The sequence below is a fragment of the Alexandromys fortis genome, unplaced genomic scaffold (assembly GCF_014885135.2).
Source record: "Alexandromys fortis isolate MF-2015 unplaced genomic scaffold, M_Fortis_MF-2015_v1.1 scaffold_23, whole genome shotgun sequence".
In the NCBI taxonomy this organism is placed as follows: Eukaryota; Metazoa; Chordata; class Mammalia; order Rodentia; family Cricetidae; genus Alexandromys; species Alexandromys fortis.
This window is the reverse complement of record NW_026067907.1, coordinates 14102132-14126904: the sequence shown is the minus strand read 5'-3', so window position 1 is coordinate 14126904 and position 24773 is coordinate 14102132. Positions and strand designations below refer to the sequence as shown.

Here is a 24773-nt window from a genome sequence, read left to right as displayed (position 1 = left end):
CCCCCCACCACACTGGCCAGAAGGGGGTCTGTGACTATGTGAGGGAACCCCCCACCACGCTGGACAGAAGGGGGTCTGTGACTATGTGAGGGACCCCCACCACACTGGCCAGAAGGGGGCCTGTGACTATGTGAGGGAACCCCCCACCACGCTGGACAGAAGGGGGTCTGTGACTATGTGAGGGACCCCCACCACACTGGCCAGAAGGGGGTCTGTGACTATGTGAGGGAACCCCCCACCACGCTGGACAGAAGGGGGTCTGTGACTATGTGAGGGACCCCCACCACACTGGCCAGAAGGGGGCCTGTGACTATGTGAGGGAACCCCCCACCACGCTGGACAGAAGGGGGTCTGTGACTATGTGAGGGACCCCCACCACACTGGCCAGAAGGGGGTCTGTGACTATGTGAGGGAACCCCCCACCACGCTGGACAGAAGGGGGTCTGTGACTATGTGAGGGACCCCCACCACACTGGCCAGAAGGGGGCCTGTGACTATGTGAGGGAACCCCCCACCACGCTGGACAGAAGGGGGTCTGTGACTATGTGAGGGACCCCCCACCACACTGGACAGAAGGGGGCCTGTGACTATGTGAGGGAACCCCAATCCTTTCCCACTTTAGTTTTATTCACAGCTGCTCCCTGCCCACTACTGGTCTCACAGTTTACTGAACATTTTTAAGTCAGGCAGGTGTGGTGATTCAGAACCGTAAGCCCAGCACTTCACAGGAGCGTGAGCTCAGAGTCAACCTGGGCAACAGGTGAGACCAGGCTTCAAAACACAAGTGGGGTTGAGAGTTGATCAAGACTGGCAACCTAAATTTTATTCCCAGAGCGCACAGCAGAAGAACCAAGTCTCAAAAGCTATCATCTGACTTCTATATACCCTGCTGCAGTTATCAGTACCAACATTATACTTACAAACAACAAATAAAAATTTAAATTAAAAAAGTTAGAACATGTATGCAGCACATATATTGTTTTCTTAGGGTTATAACAAATCTAAAAAATAGAGAAGTAAACAGATGACTTTATTATGGAATCGAGACTCTATAGTAAGAGGTGATAAGAAACAGTGATGTCAACTAAGAGCAAAGGGAAAAAAAAAAAACAGAACCTTCCACCCAATTAGAATTTAGAAAAAAGTGATGCTTGTGAAGACACTCAGAGCGTTTGACAGGTTTAGACAAAAGCTAGCACGTCTGAACCTGTGAGAGAAGTGGGATATGATGAGAATTAACCAGACACCAAGCCTCTCACAAGTCTGAGAGGAATTTTAATCCTCAAAGAGATGGAAAGATCTTTGAAGTGACATGGTGTGACTTCACCTTTCCCATCATTTGTAAATACTGTGGGTACTGTGTGGATTCCAAGATGTGGGCGGCTGTGACTTAGTGATGTAGTAGCTAGGACTTACTGAAGTAGAGTTAAGCTCAAAAATATATGCTTAAAGTCACTGCATCCTTTTCTCCAGGATGTACAAAAGAACAAAGAAGAATCAATGCACTGGGCACAGTGGAAGCTTTCCACTCTAGCAATGACAGGAAACTCAGAAGATAAGAGGACGTGAGAAAAGTCAGGCGTGGTCTCCCCATACTCAGAGAGAACCACTGGGATAAGGCAGAAGTTCAAGGGCCTTTTAGATACAGGCCCGTTCTGGGCGTGGCCTGAGGTACCTACAGGACTCTGGATCTCTACCCCAAATAAACCTCTATAACACTCTATTCTGGGCCATCGTGGGCCTCTTTAATACACCTATATTTAAGTGAGGAATTTCATGTTCTCACACACATGACTTCTTCTTCTGCCATTCTCCTCCAAGGCAGAACAGCTAAAAACAATCAGTGAGAAAATGGACAAGGAAGTCAGATCTAGGTCATAAACAAAAAGGTTATCCTGAAAATGAAGAAAAGGAATCCCAGAGTTCGTAAGCCCAAAGAAGAGACACAGTCCAGACATATCACATATGCTTAAGAACATGCAAGCCCACAGAAACTAGTACAAACCATTATGTTTAAAAGAATGTGGGGACAAAAATGATTGAACCTATATTAGAACACATCTCAGAATCAGATAACGAATAAGTTCTTATTTTTCATACTTTTGAGTCTAAATACACGAGAATAGGGACAAAAGCAGGAGCTGGACACTGGGGTGACACGGATATTAACCATGACCCCATGAACCCCGTTTCTGAAGCGGAGCCCCTCTCAAGCACTGCAGTTGATCAACACTGACAAAACTGACTTACAACTAAATTCAAGTCTAACAAACTAATGGCTCCAACTAAGAAAACATCCAGGTTCTAGAAATCTCTGACAAGATTTAACAAGGTATGCATTCATACAAGTAAAACTATGTGTGTATTTACAATAGTTACTTCTTTGCAGCCTGGAACAACACATTTTCTACTCTTAGGTTAAACTTTGTAAATTTCACACCTTCCTGTATCAATATGGTGGCTTCGCTCTTCCTTCCTCTTGATTTCCTTTATAAGTGGACTTTTAAGTCTTTACTTATCTATAGTAATTTTTTTTAAAGATTTATTTATTCATTTAATATGTATACAGTGTTCTGTCTGCATGTGCATCTGAAAGCCAGAAGAGGGCACCAGACCTCATTACAGATGGTTGTGAGCCACCATGTGGTTGCTGGGAATTGAACTCAGGACCTCTGGAAGAGCAGGAAATGCTCTTAACCACTGAGCCATCTCTCCAGCCCTATCGTAATTTTTTTTAACTGATTTTCACCAAGGTTGAATTTAGTAACAACAACCGTTGCACACTAGCACTCAAATACTGTAAGCACTGGATCAGAAACTAAAGTATAAAATCCTCAATATAAAAGTTGCCTGAGTTTTTTTTTTTAAACCCCCCTGTTGCAGTTTTTCTTGAAGACTGAACAGTAGCAATTAGACACTCAGGAGCTTACGATGCTGAACGTCTTCTGGTCCAGCTCTTCAGACTCCTCAGCTATGGGAACTGGCTCTCCACTTGCAGTGATATGAACCGGAGCGTCTGACACCACAGACTTTTTAGACCGGTCTTTACTTTCAGGCTTAGATTCATTCAACTGGAAAAAGAGAAAACAAAAACCCAACCATAAAGACAAAATGATTAGCTCTTTTACAACAACTACTCCTGTTTTCTTCTACAAGTACTTATTTTCAGTGAACGGTCATCTGCCGATTTCATCCGGAGATCTCCTTCAGCCCTTGGACATGGTGCACTTTTACTACCGCTAGGTTTGATAATAAAATTTCCTTGCCAATTTTCTAAACAACAAAGAATAAAGTCTCCTTTGTAATGTTATCTTCTAAAGAAGGCATTAAAAAGTGCTTAAACCAATTCCTCCCCTCAACTATATGCCCACATAATCCTGCAGGAACAGTTACCAAAACTGGTTTGGACTAATGCTCTTATCTTGTATATGGTTCTGAAAATTTTAACTTAGAATCCCTTTACTAATGATATGTGCAATATTTACCTTCTTCTAAAGAAAGCCAATCTCGTTCACGTTCATAATAAAAGAGAAGGCTCATTTAATTGGCAAGGGTTTATCTGTCTCAGACATGTCTCTATCACACACTGATGATCTATAATAAACTATATTATAAACCACCACAATTCCCTCTAAAGCCCAACTTCCCTTCCACACTGACAGCAGCTGTCACCTACTTTACCGTCATCTTCGTCAGACTTCTCTGACGGCAGGGGAGAAGAGTCACTCTTTATTTCTTCTTTCATTTTGATGGACTTCATTGCTTTATTCTTTTTAGTTCTTGTTTTTCTCCTCTTTGAACCTCCCTAAAAGTAATTATTCAGATTTAATCAAGTAACTGATTTTCCATTTTAAAAATATCACAAACACTCATTTGTTGGTGATGAGCTGCATCAAGCTTAGAGTCAATAGAGAAAACACAACTTAGTATAGCAAATATGTCAATGTCAAAGTTACTAACCACTGTAATTGTTCCTTGAAAGAGAGAAAGAGAAGTGAAGTTTTCCCTGTCAGGTATCACCTACAACTAAATGTAGTAGCAGTTCATTGGTATTTTAATAAATAAAGCTTGCCTGAAGATCAGAGAATAAACCAGCCCCACTGGTCAGCCTCACAGACCAGACAGAAATGAAACACCTTTGATCCCAGTAGCTACACTAGTTTGCCACAATCCCAGAACTAGAGAGGATGATAAATGGGAGGAGACAGCTCTCAGGCTCAGGCTCATTTTGAGGTTTCCTGGAGGCAGGATCACCATTTTCGGACTGAGGTAAAGGTAAGAATCAGTGGCTAGCTAGCTGCTTTGCTTTTCCGCTCTTAAGGTTGAATGAACCCCAATATCCGACAGAACCCATATGGGAGTTTCCAACCATGCATTATCTCAGGATTTCAGAAATCTGATGCCCTCCTCTGTACTCCACGTGTACCAGGCAACACACACAGTACACAGACACACACACACAAACATTCATATACTTTAAAAATCTTTGTTGAAGTGCCTCATAACACTGACAACGCTTGACACTGTCCAATAAACTTTAACTATTTTGAAATAAGATCTGAGTCTGGGCTCTCCAAGAGCATTCACTCTACTGTCAGAGCCAAAGAAAACTACTAAATAAAGAACCAAGCCGTGTCATGGGAACCATGACAACCAGCATGGTCAAATGAACGGAAGAGTGAACTGGCCTCAGACATGCACAGGTCTCACTTACTGCACCACAAAGTCTCTGCGCTTCTTTCTTTGCAAGGTCTCGGCTGAGCAACTTGATGAGGTAGTCTGCACGTGTCTGTAACTGTTTAGCTTGTGGTTTTTTATCAGGATCATCTGGAAGAATCTGAAAAAACATTTCAGGTTGTCTTTCATAAATAACATGAAAAGTTTACTGGTGAAAACCTACAATTTAGGGTGGTGGTGGCTCAGGCCTTTAATCCCAGCACTTGGGAGGCAGAGGCAGGCGGATCTCTGTGAGTTCGAGGGCAACATGGTCTCCAAGAGCTAGTTCCAGGACAGGCTCCAGAGCAACAGAGAGACCTTTCTCGAAAAAAAAAAAAAGAAAAAGAAAAACTACAATTTAATAAAAATGTATATAGCTCACACACTAAAGCTTTTAACATTCACAACATTGTTGGAATAGGTTGCATAGAAGACTACAAGAACAGCAAGTTGAGCCTTAGAAACAGCACTGTTAGCGGACGGCTACAGAACACACATTTTACACCTGTATCATATGCAGAGATTTAATTCATTCTTCACTCCCTCTCTCCTGGTTGTGGCTTGTTTTCCAGACAGGGTTTCTCCGTGTGGCCCTGGCTGGCCTCTGCCTCCAAGTGCTGGGATTATAGGTGTGCGACACCAATTCCTGGCCAACTCTTCCAGCCTTAAAATTTAGCCTTCACTGGCCTCAAACTTGTAGCAATTTTCTTATCTTTAAGCACTAAGATTACCAGTGTTCACCGCCGTATCTGTCTCTTGGGAATAGATTCTATGTAAGTATACCTAAAAAGAAACCTCTCAATTTAGCCTGAAACCAGGAGAATCAGAGATCTAACATGGTAAGACCAGTACTTAAAATTATTAATTTTTAAGGAAGGTATTATTATAGGACTTTAATGTTCCTTTTTTGTTTCTTTTAATAACGGAAAGATTTTAACCACTTAATGTGAAGGAAAATATACCTGTCTTATAACAAAAACATATTTCAGAAATAAATATCTTAAGATATTAAAATTCAATTATTTTATTAGAACCAAGCTCTAATGTAGAAATCACATTAGAAACTTTATTTCCTTATTCTAAAACTTATTTTCAAAAAAATTAGAGTAACACAAAACCAATATTAATAGTCAACAGAGTAAAAAAAAAAAAAAACTACTTAAGTACCTTGTGTGTTAAACTGAGGTCAGGATCCATTTTAATCATTTCCCAGCTCCCATAGCCATACTCATAGATACCAATTAACAAATTGGAATCATCTTCTCTGCCCCAGTCTATATCAAAGTGAGCTGCCTTTGTATGGCACGGGATTGTGTACCTAACATTAATGGAAGAAATTACTGCAAGTTAGTAACTGTAATATAAATTTTTATAATATTTAAGTAATTAAAACTTTTTATCAAAAATAGTCAATGATACAAAAATGTAGCAAATGTTCATAACAAAATTACTGGGCAACAGAATCTGATAGCGTGAGAGACTTACTGCTTCCTCTCCTCTGGGTCTGAAGGAATGGATTTATGCAAAGGTATCAGCTCGTCTTCATGAGCAATGACCAGCTTCGCGTTCACTTGTACTCCTGATATTCGGAATGTTGGCCCCTTCACTTTTCCAAGTCTGCCACCTTATTTTTTTAAACAAGAGTATAGAAAAACATATCTATACATAATTATGTACTTCTACAAAGCAGCTTCTGTTGTTACTTATGTTAAAATGTATTCTATTTTTTTGCTAAAAATAAAGTCTTAAAATTCACTATATATACTACTAACTAGACCAGAAGATAAGAATTCACAGAAAGTCCTGGTGTGACTATCAGTAAGTGCAGGGGAAAGTTACCACCAGCGAGCGACAAGAATTTCACAAGGATTTCTCCAGTACATCAGATTACTAAATCTTACGTAGATATTGTTCCTTATGTAGATGAATGAGAAAATAAGTATAATAAAGTAACTGCCACTGGTGGATATTTAAACTCTCTCCATCCAGTGATGAACTGACGGCCTCACCTGCTCGCTCTGTCCCTGAAGAACTGTCCTTCAGAGCCTTGACACAGCCGTTGTGCACCAGCTCTCCCAGTCTTCTGAGGTCTGTTTCTGACTTGTCGACCAGTTCAGCATCTCGAGCAATCGCATCTAATCTGTAGTAAGACAACACCATTTCCAGATAAATATGTTAAGTGAAATGACACAATTAAAAAAACTACGCTTATTTTATTTCAAAATCCAAATATCATTCTATTGTCTACCCTTTAACTCTAGCTTATATAGCAAGTACAGAAGACAGAACACTAGAACAGCTTATCAGAGAATCCGTGTATCACACATTCATTAGCAAAAGGTAGAGTATATAGAACCATAAAAAAAAAAAACCTCTTCAGATCTGACTGAAAAAGGAGTGCTAAAATCTCATGAGAATTATAAATGAAAAGGTCCTGAGATTTGTATTGCCATAGAACTGATAAACATTAGCCTGGCAAATATTGTCGCATTTTTAAGCAATCCAACTCAAAATAAAATAGAATGTATCTCTATTTTGTGAATTTTTATGAGAAAAGAATGAAAAAAAAAACTAATTTGAGTCTTTGCTGCTCTGTATTCAATTTAGTACAAAAGACAAAGAAGTCAGGGTACATTGATAACTTAGTCCCTCTATAGTAAATCTATATTCTTTCTACAAAATTCTGGAGACTCAAAATCCATATAAACACATTCAGTAATCAATCTGCAACTTGGTCCCTACCAATTTCTAAACATGTTCATTAAAGCAGATTTAATCAGTAGCTAAACTGAATGGCAACTAAATAAATAAACATGACAATACAGTACACATTTCATAAACGAATGAAAATGGTAAATGTGCTTACCTTTCCAGAGGGCCACCAAATTTCTTATAGCTCTTGATAAACCTAACAGAAAATAAATGTTTGGTTCAAATGTGTTCTATAAAACTGTGTTTATATATGTTTGTGTGTGTGTGTGTGTGTGTGTGTATGCACACACACACACATATATAAATATATAAACTATTTATGTGGACTGGGCTGTAGCTCAATAGTACAGAGCTTGATGAGAATGCACTGCAGAAAACAAAACAATGATCAGACACAGACATACACACCCTCCCTCTGTATCCAAACTGCACATGGGAATAAGAGTGGAGTCAGGCATGGCAGTGCACGTCTACAATGCTAGCATTGGGAGGCGCAAGGAAGCCTGAGCCCCTGTGTCAAAATAACAAAAACCAAAGCAAACCAAAGCAAAACACTTTTTGGTGGGGAGAAAAGAAAAAAAAAAAAAAACACAACTTAAAGGACTGTTCCCTAATTTAAAAAAAGAAAAAAGAAAGCTATAAATTGTTAGGACATTAAGTTATAGGAAATAAAACACTTTAACACCCAAGAAGAGGCTAAGATAGCAATATAAATAAAACAATAGAAGCTAAATTTTATTTTAGAAATTACTTTATTATTTTCATAAGACAAAAAAGTTTCAAAGCTACCACAAGTGGAGTGTCTCCAGAGTGACCATCCACAGTGCCTCATCACACTCCCAAAGCTGATCAAGGCTTACTCAAAGAGTTAATTCAGGTGAGCGTTATACCAACAGTGGAAAACAAAAATTTGGGTCACAACAAAGCAACTTAAGTGGTTGATAGATGAAGGAAAATATCCAGAAAGTAGATGATATGCTTCTTCAACTAAAGACAGAAAAGTCCAGCAAACCAGATGGTCACAAAACTTCCCTTAACGAAAACTAACAATGCATTTAGTTTTGTTGTAGGGACAATGAGGAAGAACTTTGTCAGGTCTATGATTTAAAGGAAAAGAGTTAAAAATAACTGGAAAGAAACAGACTTCCAAAACAAAAATGAACAAGCTTTTATCAACTTTACAGATGCTGCATAAGCTAAGCTGTCTTCACTCCCCTTGAAGACCTGTGCACATAAGCGTATTCTCAACAGAGGTACATCAATCCCCATGGCCAGTCTGACTTCCACCTGCCTAAATCAGACAACAGCTTTTTCCTTTTCTTTCTCTCTCTCTGTCTCTCAATGCAATTTTATTATTCAAAGGGATCACTCTGAACCACAGTAAGAGAAAACAATTTGAATATTCAAGTGGTGTAACAAAAATAACGTGAAAACATTACACATCACACCTTTTTTCAAAGTTATAACCCATATCTAAAAGTAGAACTCTGTAAATATCTATTCTACCCTGTGAAACCTCTTAATCTAGTTTTTATATTCAGTTTTATGTTCTAAAACCACCAAGTTGACAAGATGGTGATATGTCCTCTTACCGCCTAATTTCCGCATCACTAAATCCTTTAATGTTCTCCCGAGGGATGGTGCGTGGCCGCCCGCGCTTCTTTGGTCGTTTCCTTTCCGAGATGGAGTCACTGTCAGAGCCAGAGTACCGCCTGCTTCTGCTCCGCCTCCCTTCACTTCCATTGAAACTTATCTGGAAACAACAAAGAATATCCCCAAATACAGGGTAAGAAGCCTTTATCTTATGGGCAAAGACAAACACAGTGAACTACTATAAAAACTTTCAAAACATTAATGCACAAATGGAAACTATTCCAAAGCCAAAAGCAATTAATTATCAATAGAGAATGATATAACATGTACTGATGAGGGTTAATGAGCTTAGTATTTGAGGCTTAAGAACAAGAAAATAACCAACTTTCTATAAAAATATAATGGCTATTAATTGGCAATCAGTTAATTGTTATAAATACAAAGCTGTATGAGGTCAATAATATTTAAAAGAAAAACAATGAAATACAATTTCCTTTTAAATGTATTCACTTGGTAATCACTGAGTAAGCAACAAGGATCCTTATCTACACTGCGATGAAACTGACAACAACGGGCACAGGTCTGTGTCTGCACTTATTAAACAACAGGATAACAGACAACAACGGGCACAGGTCTGTGTCTGCACTTATTAAACAACAGGATAACAGACAACAACGGGCACAGGTCTGTGTCCGCACTTACTAAACAACAGGATAACTTGGCAATATTCTATCACATGCATCAGAAGTCATCACTCTGCTGACCCACACACATCACTTCTAGGCATTTTTCCTCAGAAATGTGAAGGTGATTGTCCAATAAAATTCTTTATATAATGAAAAATAAAGGAAATCAGGCATTTACTAAAAAGGAAGTAGACAGGTAGCCCACAGAATGGAGTGCTGAGAAGCTACTCAAACGTGTGTTGTAAAGGGATAAAACAAGTTCCAAATTAGCATGAACTCAAGCTAATTAGTCGAATGCGGGTGATTTTAAATGCTGTGTTGATACATTTTACAGTAACATCGCTAGGCATATATCTGGGGAGACAGAGTCTTCAGTATTTTCCTTCTAAATATCGTCCTCCATTGCTTTTTCTAAATAAGATGGTCAGATATTTTCAACAACAAAAAAGTCATACAGGGCACATGAGTACCTATTTATAACTTTTTTTTTTTTAATGAATACACCAAAATATAAACTAAGTCTCTGGAGGTTCCCAAAGCTTTGTGTGCTAAAGGTTACATAGGTGAGTACATTCTCAACTGTTTGAACTTCATCTTAACCTTTCAGAAGAACTCACACTTTGCTATGTTTCCTGTGCACTACTGAAATGTCACGTTGAAGTCTGCAGAAGTAAGCACAAATACGACGTGCCATATACAGTAACCTTACTTCTGCCTGTTGTGTAAGTTAGGAGAATACTGCATGTACCCAAACTGAAAACCTAACTTATAACGCTATTAACTTTTAAACATACACCAAAACTAAATCACAGAACAGCTTCAACATCTAAATCAAAGTATTTCCAAGAAGAGAAGAAATCAAGGACTATGAGCAGGTACAAGGACTAAGCCAGCTGCAGTTTACTGAAGGTAAGAATTACCAAGCACAAGAACACAGGACACCTGTGACCAAGGGCTGCAGTAAAACCCCCAAACCTGTGCTGGGTGTGTAGTAAAGCCCAGCAAGGCAAATGAATGAACAGTTCCCAAGCTTACAGACTCTTCCCTCTCACTGAGCGCATGGAGAGGACCCCCAACAAACAGAAGGAAGAACAGAAGGTTTTCACTTATTCAAACTGTACTCAGTATTCAATGCAATCTTAAAGTGCAATACACTAACAAAAGGAAACAAGAAATCTAGTACTGGGGGGTTTTCTTTTCTTAAAGATATTAAAAACATACTGGAGAAACCTCCCAACTAAATTATGGACCAAAGAAGTCAAAGTGAGAGATAATACAGTAGTATCAAACAAAAAAAATATAACAAGAGATGATAAACTTTGGAAGATTCAAAAAAAGTTTTAAGAGAAAATTACAGTACTAGATGTGGTAAGTGAAGAATAATCTTCTAAACTCACATCTTATAAGAAAGTAAAAAGAACAAAAGGAATGGTAACAGAAACAAACTAGTGGAAAAAAACCTAGTTCTTTGAAAAATAAATAAAGCTGTACCTAGAATAACCAAAAAAAATGCTACCAGTATTAGGAATAAAGGGCAGGTGTCCCTAAATACCCTAAAGACATAAAATAACAGTTTCCCTGACAATATCCATCACTTAATAAGAAAAATTCCCAGATCTACACAATACTCCAAGATTGGAGGAAACACTTTCCAACTCATTTTATTAGGCAAATTATCAAAGAAATTAAGAGGAAAAAATTATAAAGTTACTGTTCATAACCAAACAAAAAGAACATTTACTCTAAGCATCATGAGATACTGTTATGATAACAATATTCTAAAATCACACAGTCACCTGCTTTGCACAGTTTCTCATTCTTGGAAGCATATAAATTTCTTCAAGTTCCTTCTGTCTTTCTTCCTCTTCTAATCGTCTTCTTTGATCTTCTGGAATGATTTCCTCCCAGTTCTTTGAATTTCTCTCAGGTTCCAATTCAATGTCATCTTCATCCATATTTGAAAAGTTGGCAACCTGATAGAATTCCAGAATTTTAACAGAGTAAGTACAGCAGACAATATTTAACCCTATTTAATCATTTATTTAGTTTATTCTTTTCATCAGCCTCCCTCCGCTGTAACTGGAGCTGTCAGCTCAGCTGGTTTCCCCCAATGCAGTACAACAGTCATTAACCTCAAGACCCCTCTCACCATCTCAACAACCAAACAAAACCTAAATATCTCAAGACAATGACTATACATTTAGCTAGCACCGCCAATTACATAGTCGTTTCTTCATTAGAGTAAAGCAGATCAAGCTTCCTGCAATGGCTCTCTGTGCTGCTACATGGTATCATTAGTAATTAGTAACAGAACAAGGCTGACAACAAATGAGTAGCAGACATACTACTGTATGTAGGAGAATACAGTAATGTATTGTAGTAAGATGCTTCTGAAGGAATTCCTAGACTAGTCTATCAACTACTAAGTGCCAAAGAATGCTCCTCCCCTTTCATAAAAACAGAACGTGAAGAGTAGCTGACAGATTCCTCCGTAAATAACTAGGTTTCTAGACCTTGGCTTCTTTCCAGTTTCTAAGGGAATGGATAGAAACTAACCTGTAAAGAGAATACATTTAAAGTTTTAAGAAGATATTCAGCCAATACTCAAGGCTAATTATATAAAAACTCAAACATAACTGAATGAAGAAAAAAAAACTTATGCCTACTGTTCATAAAGTTCTAGGCAAACATGTACTCTATAAGTACTTATAAATAAAAATCAATTTAAAAAATAGGCAGCCTTAATAGGCAGCTAGTCATATAAGAATACCAATTCACTGGCATATAAATAATCCACATTTACTCTAAGTCGTGGGTTTTTCCTTTATTGCCTCTCCCCGACAAGCAGTTAATCAAGGCAAACAGTGCAATGGGCTACAGGAAAAACAATCTGCTAGATCATGACCCAAGTGACAGGTTTCCAAATCTTTATTTCATTTTGTTTTCTGTTTTATTTCCCCACCCCCAGTCCATCCTCTCTCCTCCAGAGTACTGAGTGAGTGAGTTTAGGTCCCTGGTATTCACCATTACAATTCGTATTGAGTGAATGAACAATTGCTAATTGATTCCTAAGAACCACACAGATGGCTAAGGTACAGAGGAACCTGTTTGTTTGTCTTTTTTGGTTTTGAGCTTGAGCCAAGAAACCTGCTTTTAAAAATACTAATAATAATAATAAAATTTAAGAAAAACCTGAACCCTGCTCAACTTCCCCCTGAAGTCAGGTGACTTATGTTGTGTCAGCCCTCAGCAAGCCAGGGACATTTACAAGTGGTGTAACAGTTACTTACTCTGACTGACTTTCTGGAGTGTTCTTATTTTTGATAATTTTTAAATTAATTTTTGTTGAAATCTATCCAAAAAAAATTGAAGTTATGAAGGAGGCAAAGTGAAGGACACTGGGGGAACTGACCTGCAGTAATCGACAGATATGATCATGGAGGAGGAAGGCTTACCTTGAACTGGGAAAGAAGCTCATCCCCTACAGTCAGGGGGCCTGGCTCATTTTCATGCGTTTCAGCTCTCTTCAAGATTTCATCTATATCCATTTCCTGTATTAGAAGGAAATTTTTATCATAAATGTACTTGAGCCTTTCCCGTATCTAACAGACAACATGTATCCGGTGTAACTGTTACTAACCTGGGGCTCTTGCTCTTCTCCTTCAGGCTCCTTAAAAAGCTCCTCAGCACCAAACTTTAAAATTGCGGATAACTCCTCTTTATTAAAGGGGGTAGAACTGAAAACAGGAAAAAAAACAAAAACTCAATCTTAACAGAAACCTTTCAAAGCATATTCAGGAAGCTGTGTGGTCAAAGTTTTAATTTCCTTTTTTTTTTTTTTTTTTTATTTTTTGTTTTCGAGACAGGGTTTCTCTGTGGCTTTGGAGCCTGTCCTGGAACTAGCTCTGTAGACCAGGCTGGTCTCGAACTCAGAGATCCGCCTGCCTCTGCCTCCCGAGTGTTGGGATTAAATGCGTGCGCCACCATCGCCCGGCTTAATTTCCTTATTTTAAACTAAAAAACTTGAGACATAGAAATTAAGAGATTCCTCTAGGTGATCAGTGTCTAATAGTAAAGCCAGGTATTTGTATGTATGCTTCTAACACAAATCAGTCTAATGTGTTAAAAGCATAAAAATTAACCACACTACATACAGGACTGTGATCCACTCGCAGTGGTCAGTCAGAAGACACGAGCTCAGGGTGCCCCAGAGAGATTCTCTGTGGTGAAGTACCGACCTTGACGGGGCGGAACCTGTGTGCAGCACCGTTTTCCCGGTCGTGTCCATTCTTTGAATCACAAGATGATCCAAAACCATTTTCTTTTTGGCCCTTTCAAGAATATCTTCTTCAACTGATCCCTTTGTTACTAAACGATATATATTCACCTACAAAGACAAGCATGAGAAGCGAGCTGCATGAAAGAGGATCTCTGCTGCCCTGGGAGCCCAATGGCAGTACATAGATCAGTTCATCCTCCGCTAACTTTCAAATTCTCATATGTAAAACTAAATTTTTTAATTTTGTAACAATGTGCCACATCTAAATCGAAAGTTCTGCCATTTATAAAACTATCTGAGGGGCGAGAGATGGCTCAACAGTTAAGAGCACTGGCTGCTGGATGCTTTTCCAGAGGATCTGAGTTCAACTCCCAACAACCAAATGGCAGCTCACAACTGCCTCTAACTCCAGTTTCAAGGGATCCAACACTTTCACAGACATATATGCAGGCAACATGACTGCTCATTCAATAAAAATAAATTATTAAAAAAACACAACTATTTGAATGTATCCTTCTTTCCTACATTTTTTTCCCTTAGCTCTGCTTTATTGCCCTAAGAGCACACTTTTTAGAAACAGTTTTAAAAGCAAACCATGTAGCCAAACGGTGATGGCGCACACCTTTAATCCCTGCACTCGGGAGGCAGAGGCAGGCGGATCTCTGTGAGTTCGAGGCCAGCCTGGTCTACAAGACCTAGTTCCAGGACAGGAACCAAAAAAGCTACAGAGAAACCCTGTCTCGAAAATCTAAAAACAAAAAACAAACAAACAAAAAAAAAAAACATGTACACAATGGGAACTGGATCCAGGCTGGTGCCACTTGACTCATAATAATCCCAAACAATGTGCTTTTACATAAATGAGGTCATGTGGTACTGATGAGTGGTCTGGTTAGCAGAGCAGCAGTTCAGCGATAGCCACACTGTCCCAACACTTAACTCACACACAAGCATAGTCCCGTGGCTTCCTCATCTGCTGTTGTCTCATCAAACTCCACCCCCAGCTGTAAACTCATCGCTGTGTTCTAGAAGGTGCTATGTGTCTTTTGTGCTAGAATTCTGCTTTCAAGGGTCCTCTGGAAGAGCAGCCAGTATCCTTACCCATGGAGCCATTGTTCTACCCCCATCACTCTACATTGGAAGGATTTGTTTTTAAATTGTGATTTACCTAGTGAAAAAAAAAAAACTGCAAAACTATGTCTTTATACAGTTTCTTTAATTATGTTTTATTAGATATTTGAGTGCATAGACGACATAGTTCTCCCTAAAAGAAGTTCCACTATAAACAAACTAACCAGAATGACAAGGGCTGATGCTTGGAGAAACTGTTCCTGGCCAAAGACTCAGGACCACCTTGTTCAGTTCAAACAAAGCGAAGGCTGCACAGCAGAGGATGGATCCTCAGCTGGAGCCGGTGATCATATGTAGCGAGCCTTGTACTCACTACCTGAACCATCAAAGGTTAATAAGCAGGCCAACAAATGGCGTTTTTATATTGAATAGGTAACATTCATTTTAGCTACAATCTAAACAGAGCCTGACACAAAATTCCCTCAGTTCTGCCGGACTCTGGGTTCCCTGCTGCTCATCAAATCTGCATGACTGGGTCTCAATTATCTTCTCATTGTCTTAGTTAATTCGATACAGTAGCTTTTAAAAAGAAGAAAAATACTCAAAACAGTCAAATAACAAATTAAAATACCTGCTTCTTCTGCCCAATTCGATGAGCTCTTGCTTGAGCCTGAAGATCGTTTTGCGGGTTCCAATCAGAATCAAATATAACGACAGTGTCAGCAGAGGCCAGGTTAATGCCTAACCCCCCAGCTCTTGTAGAAAGCAAAAAGCAGAAATCCTACAAGGAATTTTAAATATACAAAATGTTAGATCTAAGCTGTTACCAATATCAGTATATTACTCAAAGTAATTTTACAACTGATTTCTGAATTGAAAGTGTTTTACATTAATGACACTATTAGGTTGAAAGTCAACATTAAAAATTAACTAACCTTGGTTTGTAGCTCAAGTGACAGAGCTTTGTTCCTAGCAGCACAAGACCCTGGGTTCGCTCTCCAACAATGTAAACAACAGTAACAATAATAGTAACTAATGTGTAAATCTTTACGAGGATCAACCAACAAGATTCCATCATAAATCCATGCTAATGATAGGAGGCTAATTTATACTGAAGTAAATCAACTAAAATACCAGTGACAGATCAGATTTCACATATAATACAGACTAAAAAGTTAGAAGACACGCAACGACTAAAACAAAACGTATAAAGAGCTCTCATACCTCTGATCCGTCAGCATTGAAATGGTCTAGAGCTTGTTTCCTCAGCTCCCCTTTTATTGATCCATCTAATCTCTAGGATAAAACAAATTAAAATAATTCACAAACCACAGTCAAATGTTAAACAACTAAAATCAGTAAGTCCAGTGTGGGTACTGGGTAGCAACATTAGAACAGAAATCGTTGGTTACAGAGCCCAACCCGGATCTTCTGAACCAGAAACCCCAGAACAAGAGAGCTCTGCAAACACCAGCTGACTAATTCCAATGAATGCTCCACTCTAAGGCATGGTGGAATCCGTCCGGTCAGGCAGCCTCCAATAGTGGTTTCTTCAACTCGGCTGTATGTACAGTGTAGTAACTTGTTACTCCAATCCGCCCATTTTCTTTTCTGTTTCTGCAACACTGAAGATTAAACCCAGAGCCTCACAATTGAGGCAAGCACTGTATCATCTGAGCTACATGTTATCTGATGCCCATGTATATGCCAACATATACATTTTTACCAGCTGATAACATTTAATAATTATTTTTAGTACTAATTCTCCATTGATAAGTTATAAAGGAAGTTTTTTAATAAGAAAAATTAACATGCAAAAATTTATTCATAATCAATGTTACATTGTTTGACTATTATAATTTCAATACTGTCAGAAAAAAATTGCACAAGAGTAAATTATTACTCAGAGACAATGACTGTTTAAAAAATGGAAAGTTGGGGGTGGAGAATTAGCTCAGTGGTAGAGCAGGTCCTGGGTTCAGTCCTCAGCTGGGTGAGGAGGGAGGGTGGAAACTCTAAAGCAATTCTGCTTAAAAGCAAGATGAAGAACCAAGTATCTATGACATTTCTGCAAACCAGCAACAAAACCAACAATAAAAACTTAGGACACTATAACAGTAAAGACAAAAATGAGGGAAAATATAAAATATATACAAAAATGTGTGAGGTTTCTCAGAGTGTGGTTCTGTGTGGTACGCTTTTCTAGTAGACACTGACACAAAAAGCAAACACACTTTTTGTTTTTGGATAAAGTGTATTTTTGGTTGCTTGATAAACTTTTTATTTTGGGCTAAACCTGTAAGACAAAAATCATACTGAAACCTAGGCTATGACTTAGTTGAGTTTCAAGTTTCAAACAGAGTAGAGGTAAAACAGGTTTAGCTTCTTTGCTGGTTTCTGAGACAGGTCAGTGAATCCCTGGCTGGCCTTAAACTCAGACATCCGACTGCCTCTGCCTAGCCAGTGTTGGAATTAAAGGCGTGCAATAACATGCCCAGCAAAACAGGTTCTTCCAAAACAGATTTTCAACCCTATCTTAGTTTCCTGGACTCTTACAGTCTCTGTAATAAAGACAGTGAGTGTCTCACATCTCACACTGACAGCTTACCATCCACTTCCTTAAACCTGCCACATCTTTTACCACAGGCTGCCGATCACTCGGATTCTACTTTCCCACCTCTCGGCCGTGAACCCTGCACAGGCCCCTTCCTGATCCCAGACCTCGATACTGTCTTGCTGCTAGACTAACTTTCTTGAAAAGAAACAGATAGTGTTATGTTAAAGTTATAATTTTTCAAAGATTATTTTTATTTTTTGTTATGTGTTGTTCTATGTGTCCCTGAAGGCCAGAAGATGTTAAAAGAGTGGGGGCTACAAGTGTCAAGAATCCCCTGGCATGTGTGCTAGCGACCAACTCTGGTCCTTCAAGAGCAGCAAGTGCTCTCAACTGCTGAGCACTCCCTAGGTCCCAGCACTGATTTTTAAAGAAACCTGGGACTGCTTGAGCCTCTTAGGAGGCTGAAGTGGAAGGATCTTGTTCAAGGCCAGCATGAGCAAGGCCCTGTTATCTAAACAGTAGAAAGAGTGGAGATGTAACTAGTCTGTAGAGTATTTAGCTGGCATGCACATAAAACAAGCATAGCTGCACATGCCCAATACTTGAGGGAGACACCAGCAATGTAACCCATGACTACACAGGGAGTTATACAAGGATTATGAGAATTTCACTGTTTTATATTTCTAATGAAGAGGTCTAAGCCTGAAAAAAGAATCATGTTTCTTTTCCATTAAAATAAAAATTAGTAAAACCTAGACTGGTCATGAATCACTTATTTTGGCATGGCTTAAATAAACAGGTATTTAACTGAGGGAGCAATCTAGGAATGAGAGGCAGTCTGGGCAGAGGACTGGAGCCTTCAGACCAATCTGTACCTTTCCCACCGGATACAAAACTGCTGTTTGATTACAAATGGCGGTACCGCTGCTTGCCCTTAAATTGCTATGGGTTTTATATACTAATATCACTGTCTTTCATAACACATAGCAGGTGCAGCATTTCTACTTGTAAACTACATGTGTAACATACCACAATGTAATAAGTTCAACAGCGCAGAGACTCTGCATACTAGTCTCATTATAATTCTGCCCACATCAAATACACTCCACTAACTAGCTGTGTATACTGAAGGTCGCCTACGTGCCTGGTCCTACTCAATGGGGGACAATAATCTGACTTAGGTACAGATGTTTGCAAAGCAAGCCTGGGAACCTGAGTTCCCAACCCTGGAGCCCTCTGACCTCCATGGGAGCACCCATGAGCACACACACAATGGATGAAAAAGAAATGAACCCCTAGGTGTAAAGTACTGGAAATATGACCTGATTCTAATAGGAAAACACTCCTTGGTGTAGGCTTTAATCCCTCCGAATGAATGCCAGTATGCATCTTAAGTAGACAGACAGGAGGCCCCCCTACTTTGATATGATCTTTTCTATCAGCAAACCATGGATCAGGCTAACCACAAATACACAGGTCATGGGAACCTGCTCTCCTTCCTCTGACGTCATCTTAATTCACAAAGCTTCCCCTTCAGACCTCTCTTAGCCTAGAAATACTGTCTTAGTCCAGCTTTTTAACAATTATAACATAGAAGACAGAATAAAAATTAAGATTAGTGAAAAATTGAAACTCTTAGAGAGAAAACAATGACAAATATAATTTTCTAAGTAGATATGCTTAAGAAAAATATAATTTATATGCAAAATAATCTCAAAAGTAACTCTACAAAATAAGCTGAAGAACATGGTAAAACTTAAAGACAATGAAATGCTTACTTGAAAGGGGAATTGACGATACTTCAAATATTCTGCAAGTATATCTAACATCCGCACCATCTGAGAAAAAATGAGCACTCGGTTGCCTCTTTCTCTTAGGCGAATTAACAGCTTGTCTAGAAGAATTAATTTTCCGCTACTACGGATTAAGTGCTAAAGAAACAATAAATTAAAACTATTACAACATGTGATAAAAATAAATAGCACAATGTTCCACTTAATATTGCAGTTGCTCCAATTATTTCCAACTGAGATTTTAAGTTTTTCACACTGCTGCAGAGAAACTTTCCCGGCTTTCCTCCACTAAGCAATCCAGGCCGCCCGCCATGCGCACTCACTCCGCTCTGTCCTCAGCAGGAAAAGGTGCTGCACCCTTCTGTTTGCTGCCCCTTACACTATTTCTCCAAGTCTTAGCCAAAACAAACATCCATTAAAAAAACAGCAATTAAATAATACTTTAACGATCAAGCAAACATGCTCTTTTTAATTATAAGCTCCTCACCCTTCAATGCGCTACTGTGAATTACAAATGTCTTCTTGGTTCTGAGCTGCCTTCCAACAGTAAGGGGTGGGAGGAGCTATGGAGGCCAAGCCCTCTCTAGCTCAGCTCCACCACAACCAAGGACTCTGATAAATCACTACAACCCACTGGCTTGGAACACTATGCTTACAAATTACAATCTTAAAAGCTTTCATAAATATAAAAATAACCAAGATAATTATTTAAATGAAACATTAGCAAAAGAGCTTCTAATACATTAAATCGCTGTGCCATTTTAAACTAAAATATATATTTAAACTGAAATATATATTCTTAAAATTCTGCTTTACCAAAAGTAATAATTAAAAGTTCTTACTTGTAAGGCCTCCTGTTTATTATAGAATTCATTATTATCTGGCGGTTTAATGAGGTAGCAATGGTTACAACATTTCTTTAGCTCCATCATAATGTTCAAAAAGCCTGAGGTACTGCCCTTGGAACCTTTGCTGAGGGCTTTGTAATTCCTAGTTAAAATCCATCTTCAAAACAAAAGCCACACAGACAATGATCAGCAATCACCAAGACAAATCCTGAAAGCTTAAAAACAACACTAGCACCAAACCAAAATTTCGTCATTCTGAAGCTCACGACGAGATACAGATGGACTGAACTTTAAAATACAAAAACACGAAAGCTTTACAAAGTATAACATATACATTAATGCTTTTCTTGAGTTTTGTGGAGCAGTGGTCCACTTGTCAATCTTCTTACAATTTCATTCCATCTGACAAGTTTTTAGAGCTACATCTTTCCCACAGATTACCTGGCTTTAGTCATACTGCCCTCTCTAAACAGTAGTTATGTAGAGAAAAAAACCACTCCACAAACTGCATACAGCGCTCTCCAAAGCCTACTCTAGCTACCTATTACTAATAACTTCTTTTCTTGCAAAGGAAAGGAAGTTTCTTAGTTTATAGAGACTTAAAGCGTCCCAATATTCTTTATTTATTACCTTTCTTTTCTATCGGTTACTCAGCATTTGCCTGTCCACGTGCAGTGCCTGATTCTGTAAGAGGCCTTAAAGACTCAACACTTATTTTACCATATTTACAATTTCTCCGGTGTTTTTGGAGAAGATACTATAAAACTTTTTACAGAAATTGGTGGCAATCTTTCAGGTAGGGTCAAGGCTAATTTGGGCATCAGTTAAAACTAACTGCACCACCACACCAACATCCCAGCAGGAAGTGCATACACAATTTACAACCATATTTTATTACCATAGTAACAAGAAAACAACCCAGAAGATGCATAAGTTTATAATAAACAATCAGTACTGAGAGAATTATGGGGGGTTATATCTTTTTCCTTTTAACTTTTTCACATTCTTTTTATTTTTAAATTTTCCAAACACAACCACAAATAATACTTAAGAAGAATATTACCCTTTTCCACTAAAAAATATTCCCTCCATAAATAAAACCCCAAATCTAAATAAGCACCCGATCTACAGGAAATAAAGGGAATATTTTTAAACATTCCAGAAATATACACTAGGATAAATCCACACTGTGCAAACCTTACTCAGAAAACTGTTCTCCTTATCAAAGTAATTTTAAAGGGGTGGAGGGAGACCTACAAATAGAGCACTAATTGCCACAGAAAGTTTGAGGTAACACATACTGACATCAAAAACTTATAAAATTTTAAAGTGGGCTATTAATAGTATTTTTAAAAAATCATTAGGTACATGAAAATATGATTAAAAACTACCTCTAGCATGTGTGAAAAAAACAAGGACCTAGAGATATAGAAAAACCCAAGTGCTAGTAAACTCAAACTAAGTCACAGGTCCTAGGAGTACTTCTCGATGAAGGTCATGCCCAATAGATAGCCCAGACTTGCCAGGGACTAAGAACCGGGATGAACTTGTGATCTCAGTCTTGCGCTGATAACCTCCAAGTCTGCTAACTACACACCACAACACCTTCAATTTAACTGTTTAAGATTCCAAATAGTTGTAAATATTTCTATAGATGTTAGGACATATTTTTGTTTTTATTCTTTGAGAAGTCACTAAATAAATTTAACAAAAAATTTACACAAAATAAGACTTGTTCATGTTTTTTTTTAAAAAAAATGGTTTAAAATTTTGTCTCGTTTCTTTAACTCTGTCAATTACCACAATTACTAGAACACATTAGGCTATTGAAAGCTAAAAGTATGAAACCTAGGAGAGCACACAATGATCTGTTAAGAATGTAGCCCAGAGGCTAGAGAGATGGTTCAGTGGTTAAGAGCACTTGCTACCCTTGCAGAGGACCTGAGTTCAGTTCTCAGTACACACACAGAAGTTCACACATATCTGTAACTCAAGTTCCAACAGATCCTATGCAGTGTTCTGGCCTCTAGGCACCAGGCATGTACATGATACACATACATACATGCACGCAAAGCTCATACACAAACCTTTTAAGACAATGATTTAATCTTGGACCCATCATTAAAGCTGCCTGCTAAGTAGCCCCAGAATACACTTATTCTAAAGCTGAGGGTGTGGTTCTGAATGGAGGTCTGGACTCCGCTTACTTGTAATATTGTTTTTGTAAAGCACTCATTTCCATCCTTAAAATTTGCTCAACCTTGGCAGGAAGAGATTTTTCCACATCTTTCTTAACTCTGCGTAACAGAAATGGCTCAAGCTCCTTGTGGAGGCTTGCATAACCATATTCTCTGCCTTTACCATGTTCTTCTTCAAAATCTTCCCATGAAGAAAACCTAAAAAATTTAAAGAAGTTATTGAAATTAGCAAATGTTAGAGCAAAAATTAATCACCTCTGAAAGTCTCCCACCCAAAAAGTCCCTCCTATACATAGACATATAAAAATATTTATGTGTGAGTGTACATGTATATATGTATCTATATGCATATATGAGTATGTATGATCCAACCAAAGATACAGAATGCATACAAGGCTAACCTGAGCAACCTAGGGAGTCCCTACCTCTAAACAAGGGCTGGAAGATATAGTAGCTCATGAAACTGCTTCCCTAGCCTGTGTGATCTATGAGGCTCATCTTGCAGAACTGTACCAAAAAGATGAAATACATATTTTTGTATGTTGTAAATCACACACACACACATATATATATATATGAATAAAGTTGTAGTGACTATTCTTAGATTATATTCAAGAACACAAATAGTTGTCACTAAAATATTTCTCAAAAATACCATGTAAAGTTCAAGGCCTACTGAGAAAAAAACATGTGTATGTGACAAATTATTTAGCCTTTTCTGACCTAGTTGTCACTTTTAAAATCAGATCACTAGCACACTCTATGGGCACTGAAACTGACACTATTAAATATAAAGAATAGCTTTCTAGTTTTCCAAGCGAGCCATATATTGCACATGTGCCAAATCAATTAAAATGTTCTGAGCTGAAGACAGGACACAACCGTTCAGAGAACTTGGTGGCTCTGAAGGAGAACTGGGGTCCATTCCCAGACTCCACATGGCAGCTCATTCAAGTTCTATAACTGTACTCGCCGAGAAATCAACACCCTCTTTTGGCCTCCTCAGGCACTGTATGTACACGGTGCACATACATACAGCAAAACTCATGCACATAAAATTTGAATGTATATACAGCAGTTTATGTCTAATAAGAATTTAAAAATTCAAATTACAAATTCAAAAATTATTCCACCCCATTTTTTTTCAGCTTTAATGATGTGGACCCAATGTCATTTAAATCACTAACTTGATTCCCTAAATTATTTCCCAACTGAATCTAATTATATAAAACTATGTTTATCCCAGGTTGTCTTACTTTTCTGGCATAATGAAATGTAGCAATGACCAGAGCTCTTTCAGGGAATTTTGTAGAGGAGTTCCAGTGATAAGAAGACGATGATTAGATTTAAAATCAATTAAAGTTTTATACAGCAGGGAATCATCATTTTTTAATCGATGTGCTTCATCAACACCTATAAATGCCCAATTTAGACCACCAAGGAATGCCTTAAAATGAACAAAAGAATAGTTAATAAATTAGAGAAATAAGAATGCAAATTTAACGTTTTCATTTTATTTGAATTCAACATGCTAAACAAGGAAAATCAAAATTAGAAACTAAACCAGGCTGTGGTGCCGTACTGTACACCTTTAATCCAAGAACTTGGGAGGCAGAGGCAGGAGGATCTCTGAGTTAGAGGCCAGGCAGGTCTACAGAGTTCCAGGACAGACAGGGCTATTACAAAGATAAACCCTGTTTCAAAAAAATAAAAATAAGTAAATGAATAAATAAAATTAGAAACTATCACTTTTAAATAAAAAATATTTTGCTGTGTGGTAGCATACGCCTTTGATCTCAGCACTCGACAGACAGATTTCTAAGTTCAAGGCAGCCTGATCTACAGAGTCACTTCCAGGACAGATAGGGCTAAACAGAAAATTCCTACCTTAAAGAACACAAAAAAAACAAACTTAACTGTAATCCTCAAATCAAGTATCTTACCATACAAAATTTTTTACCAGATAAGACTAATTTAACCAATAGAGAATGGAGAATATTAATCTGTATTAGCTTATACAATGAGCAAAAGGGAAGGAAGCCTATACTACCATTGCAAAAGTTTATACAAGATTTTTAGCCCAAGTTCAAAGACAGTCTCTAAGAATGTCAACTTCAAACGGTCATGTTCCAAGTGTTAATCACATGACTTCTGTAAACAGCAAGTTTTTAATACATAAACGTAGGCCTCTTGAAACTTGAAAGAGACAAGCCTGATCCTGCTATTAATAGCTGTGTGACATGAGACAAGTTCAGGATGTTCTTTGAGAACTGACTTTTCGATCAAGTAGAAACAGCAGATATAAACACGCAAGAATTCA

General features: G+C 38.2%; 1 protein-coding gene across 2 annotated transcripts in view; it reads right to left on the bottom strand.

Moving 5' to 3' along the window:
- Chd1 (chromodomain helicase DNA binding protein 1) overlaps positions 1-24773 on the bottom strand; it is a 67671-nt gene that overhangs the window by 14736 nt on the left and 28162 nt on the right. For both annotated transcript variants that reach the window (XM_050135702.1, XM_050135704.1), the window contains exons 14-31: positions 23710-23900; positions 22463-22651; positions 20250-20412; positions 19393-19545; positions 16282-16353; positions 15689-15838; positions 13946-14094; positions 13348-13444; positions 13163-13258; positions 11504-11680; positions 9021-9181; positions 7583-7624; positions 6726-6856; positions 6202-6340; positions 5884-6034; positions 4715-4837; positions 3677-3805; positions 2931-3071 (exon numbers count right to left, since the gene is read on the bottom strand). In XM_050135702.1, the coding sequence (XP_049991659.1) occupies positions 2931-3071; positions 3677-3805; positions 4715-4837; positions 5884-6034; positions 6202-6340; positions 6726-6856; positions 7583-7624; positions 9021-9181; positions 11504-11680; positions 13163-13258; positions 13348-13444; positions 13946-14094; positions 15689-15838; positions 16282-16353; positions 19393-19545; positions 20250-20412; positions 22463-22651; positions 23710-23900 (2454 nt within the window). The remainder of the gene's footprint in view (positions 1-2930; positions 3072-3676; positions 3806-4714; positions 4838-5883; positions 6035-6201; positions 6341-6725; positions 6857-7582; positions 7625-9020; positions 9182-11503; positions 11681-13162; positions 13259-13347; positions 13445-13945; positions 14095-15688; positions 15839-16281; positions 16354-19392; positions 19546-20249; positions 20413-22462; positions 22652-23709; positions 23901-24773) is intronic.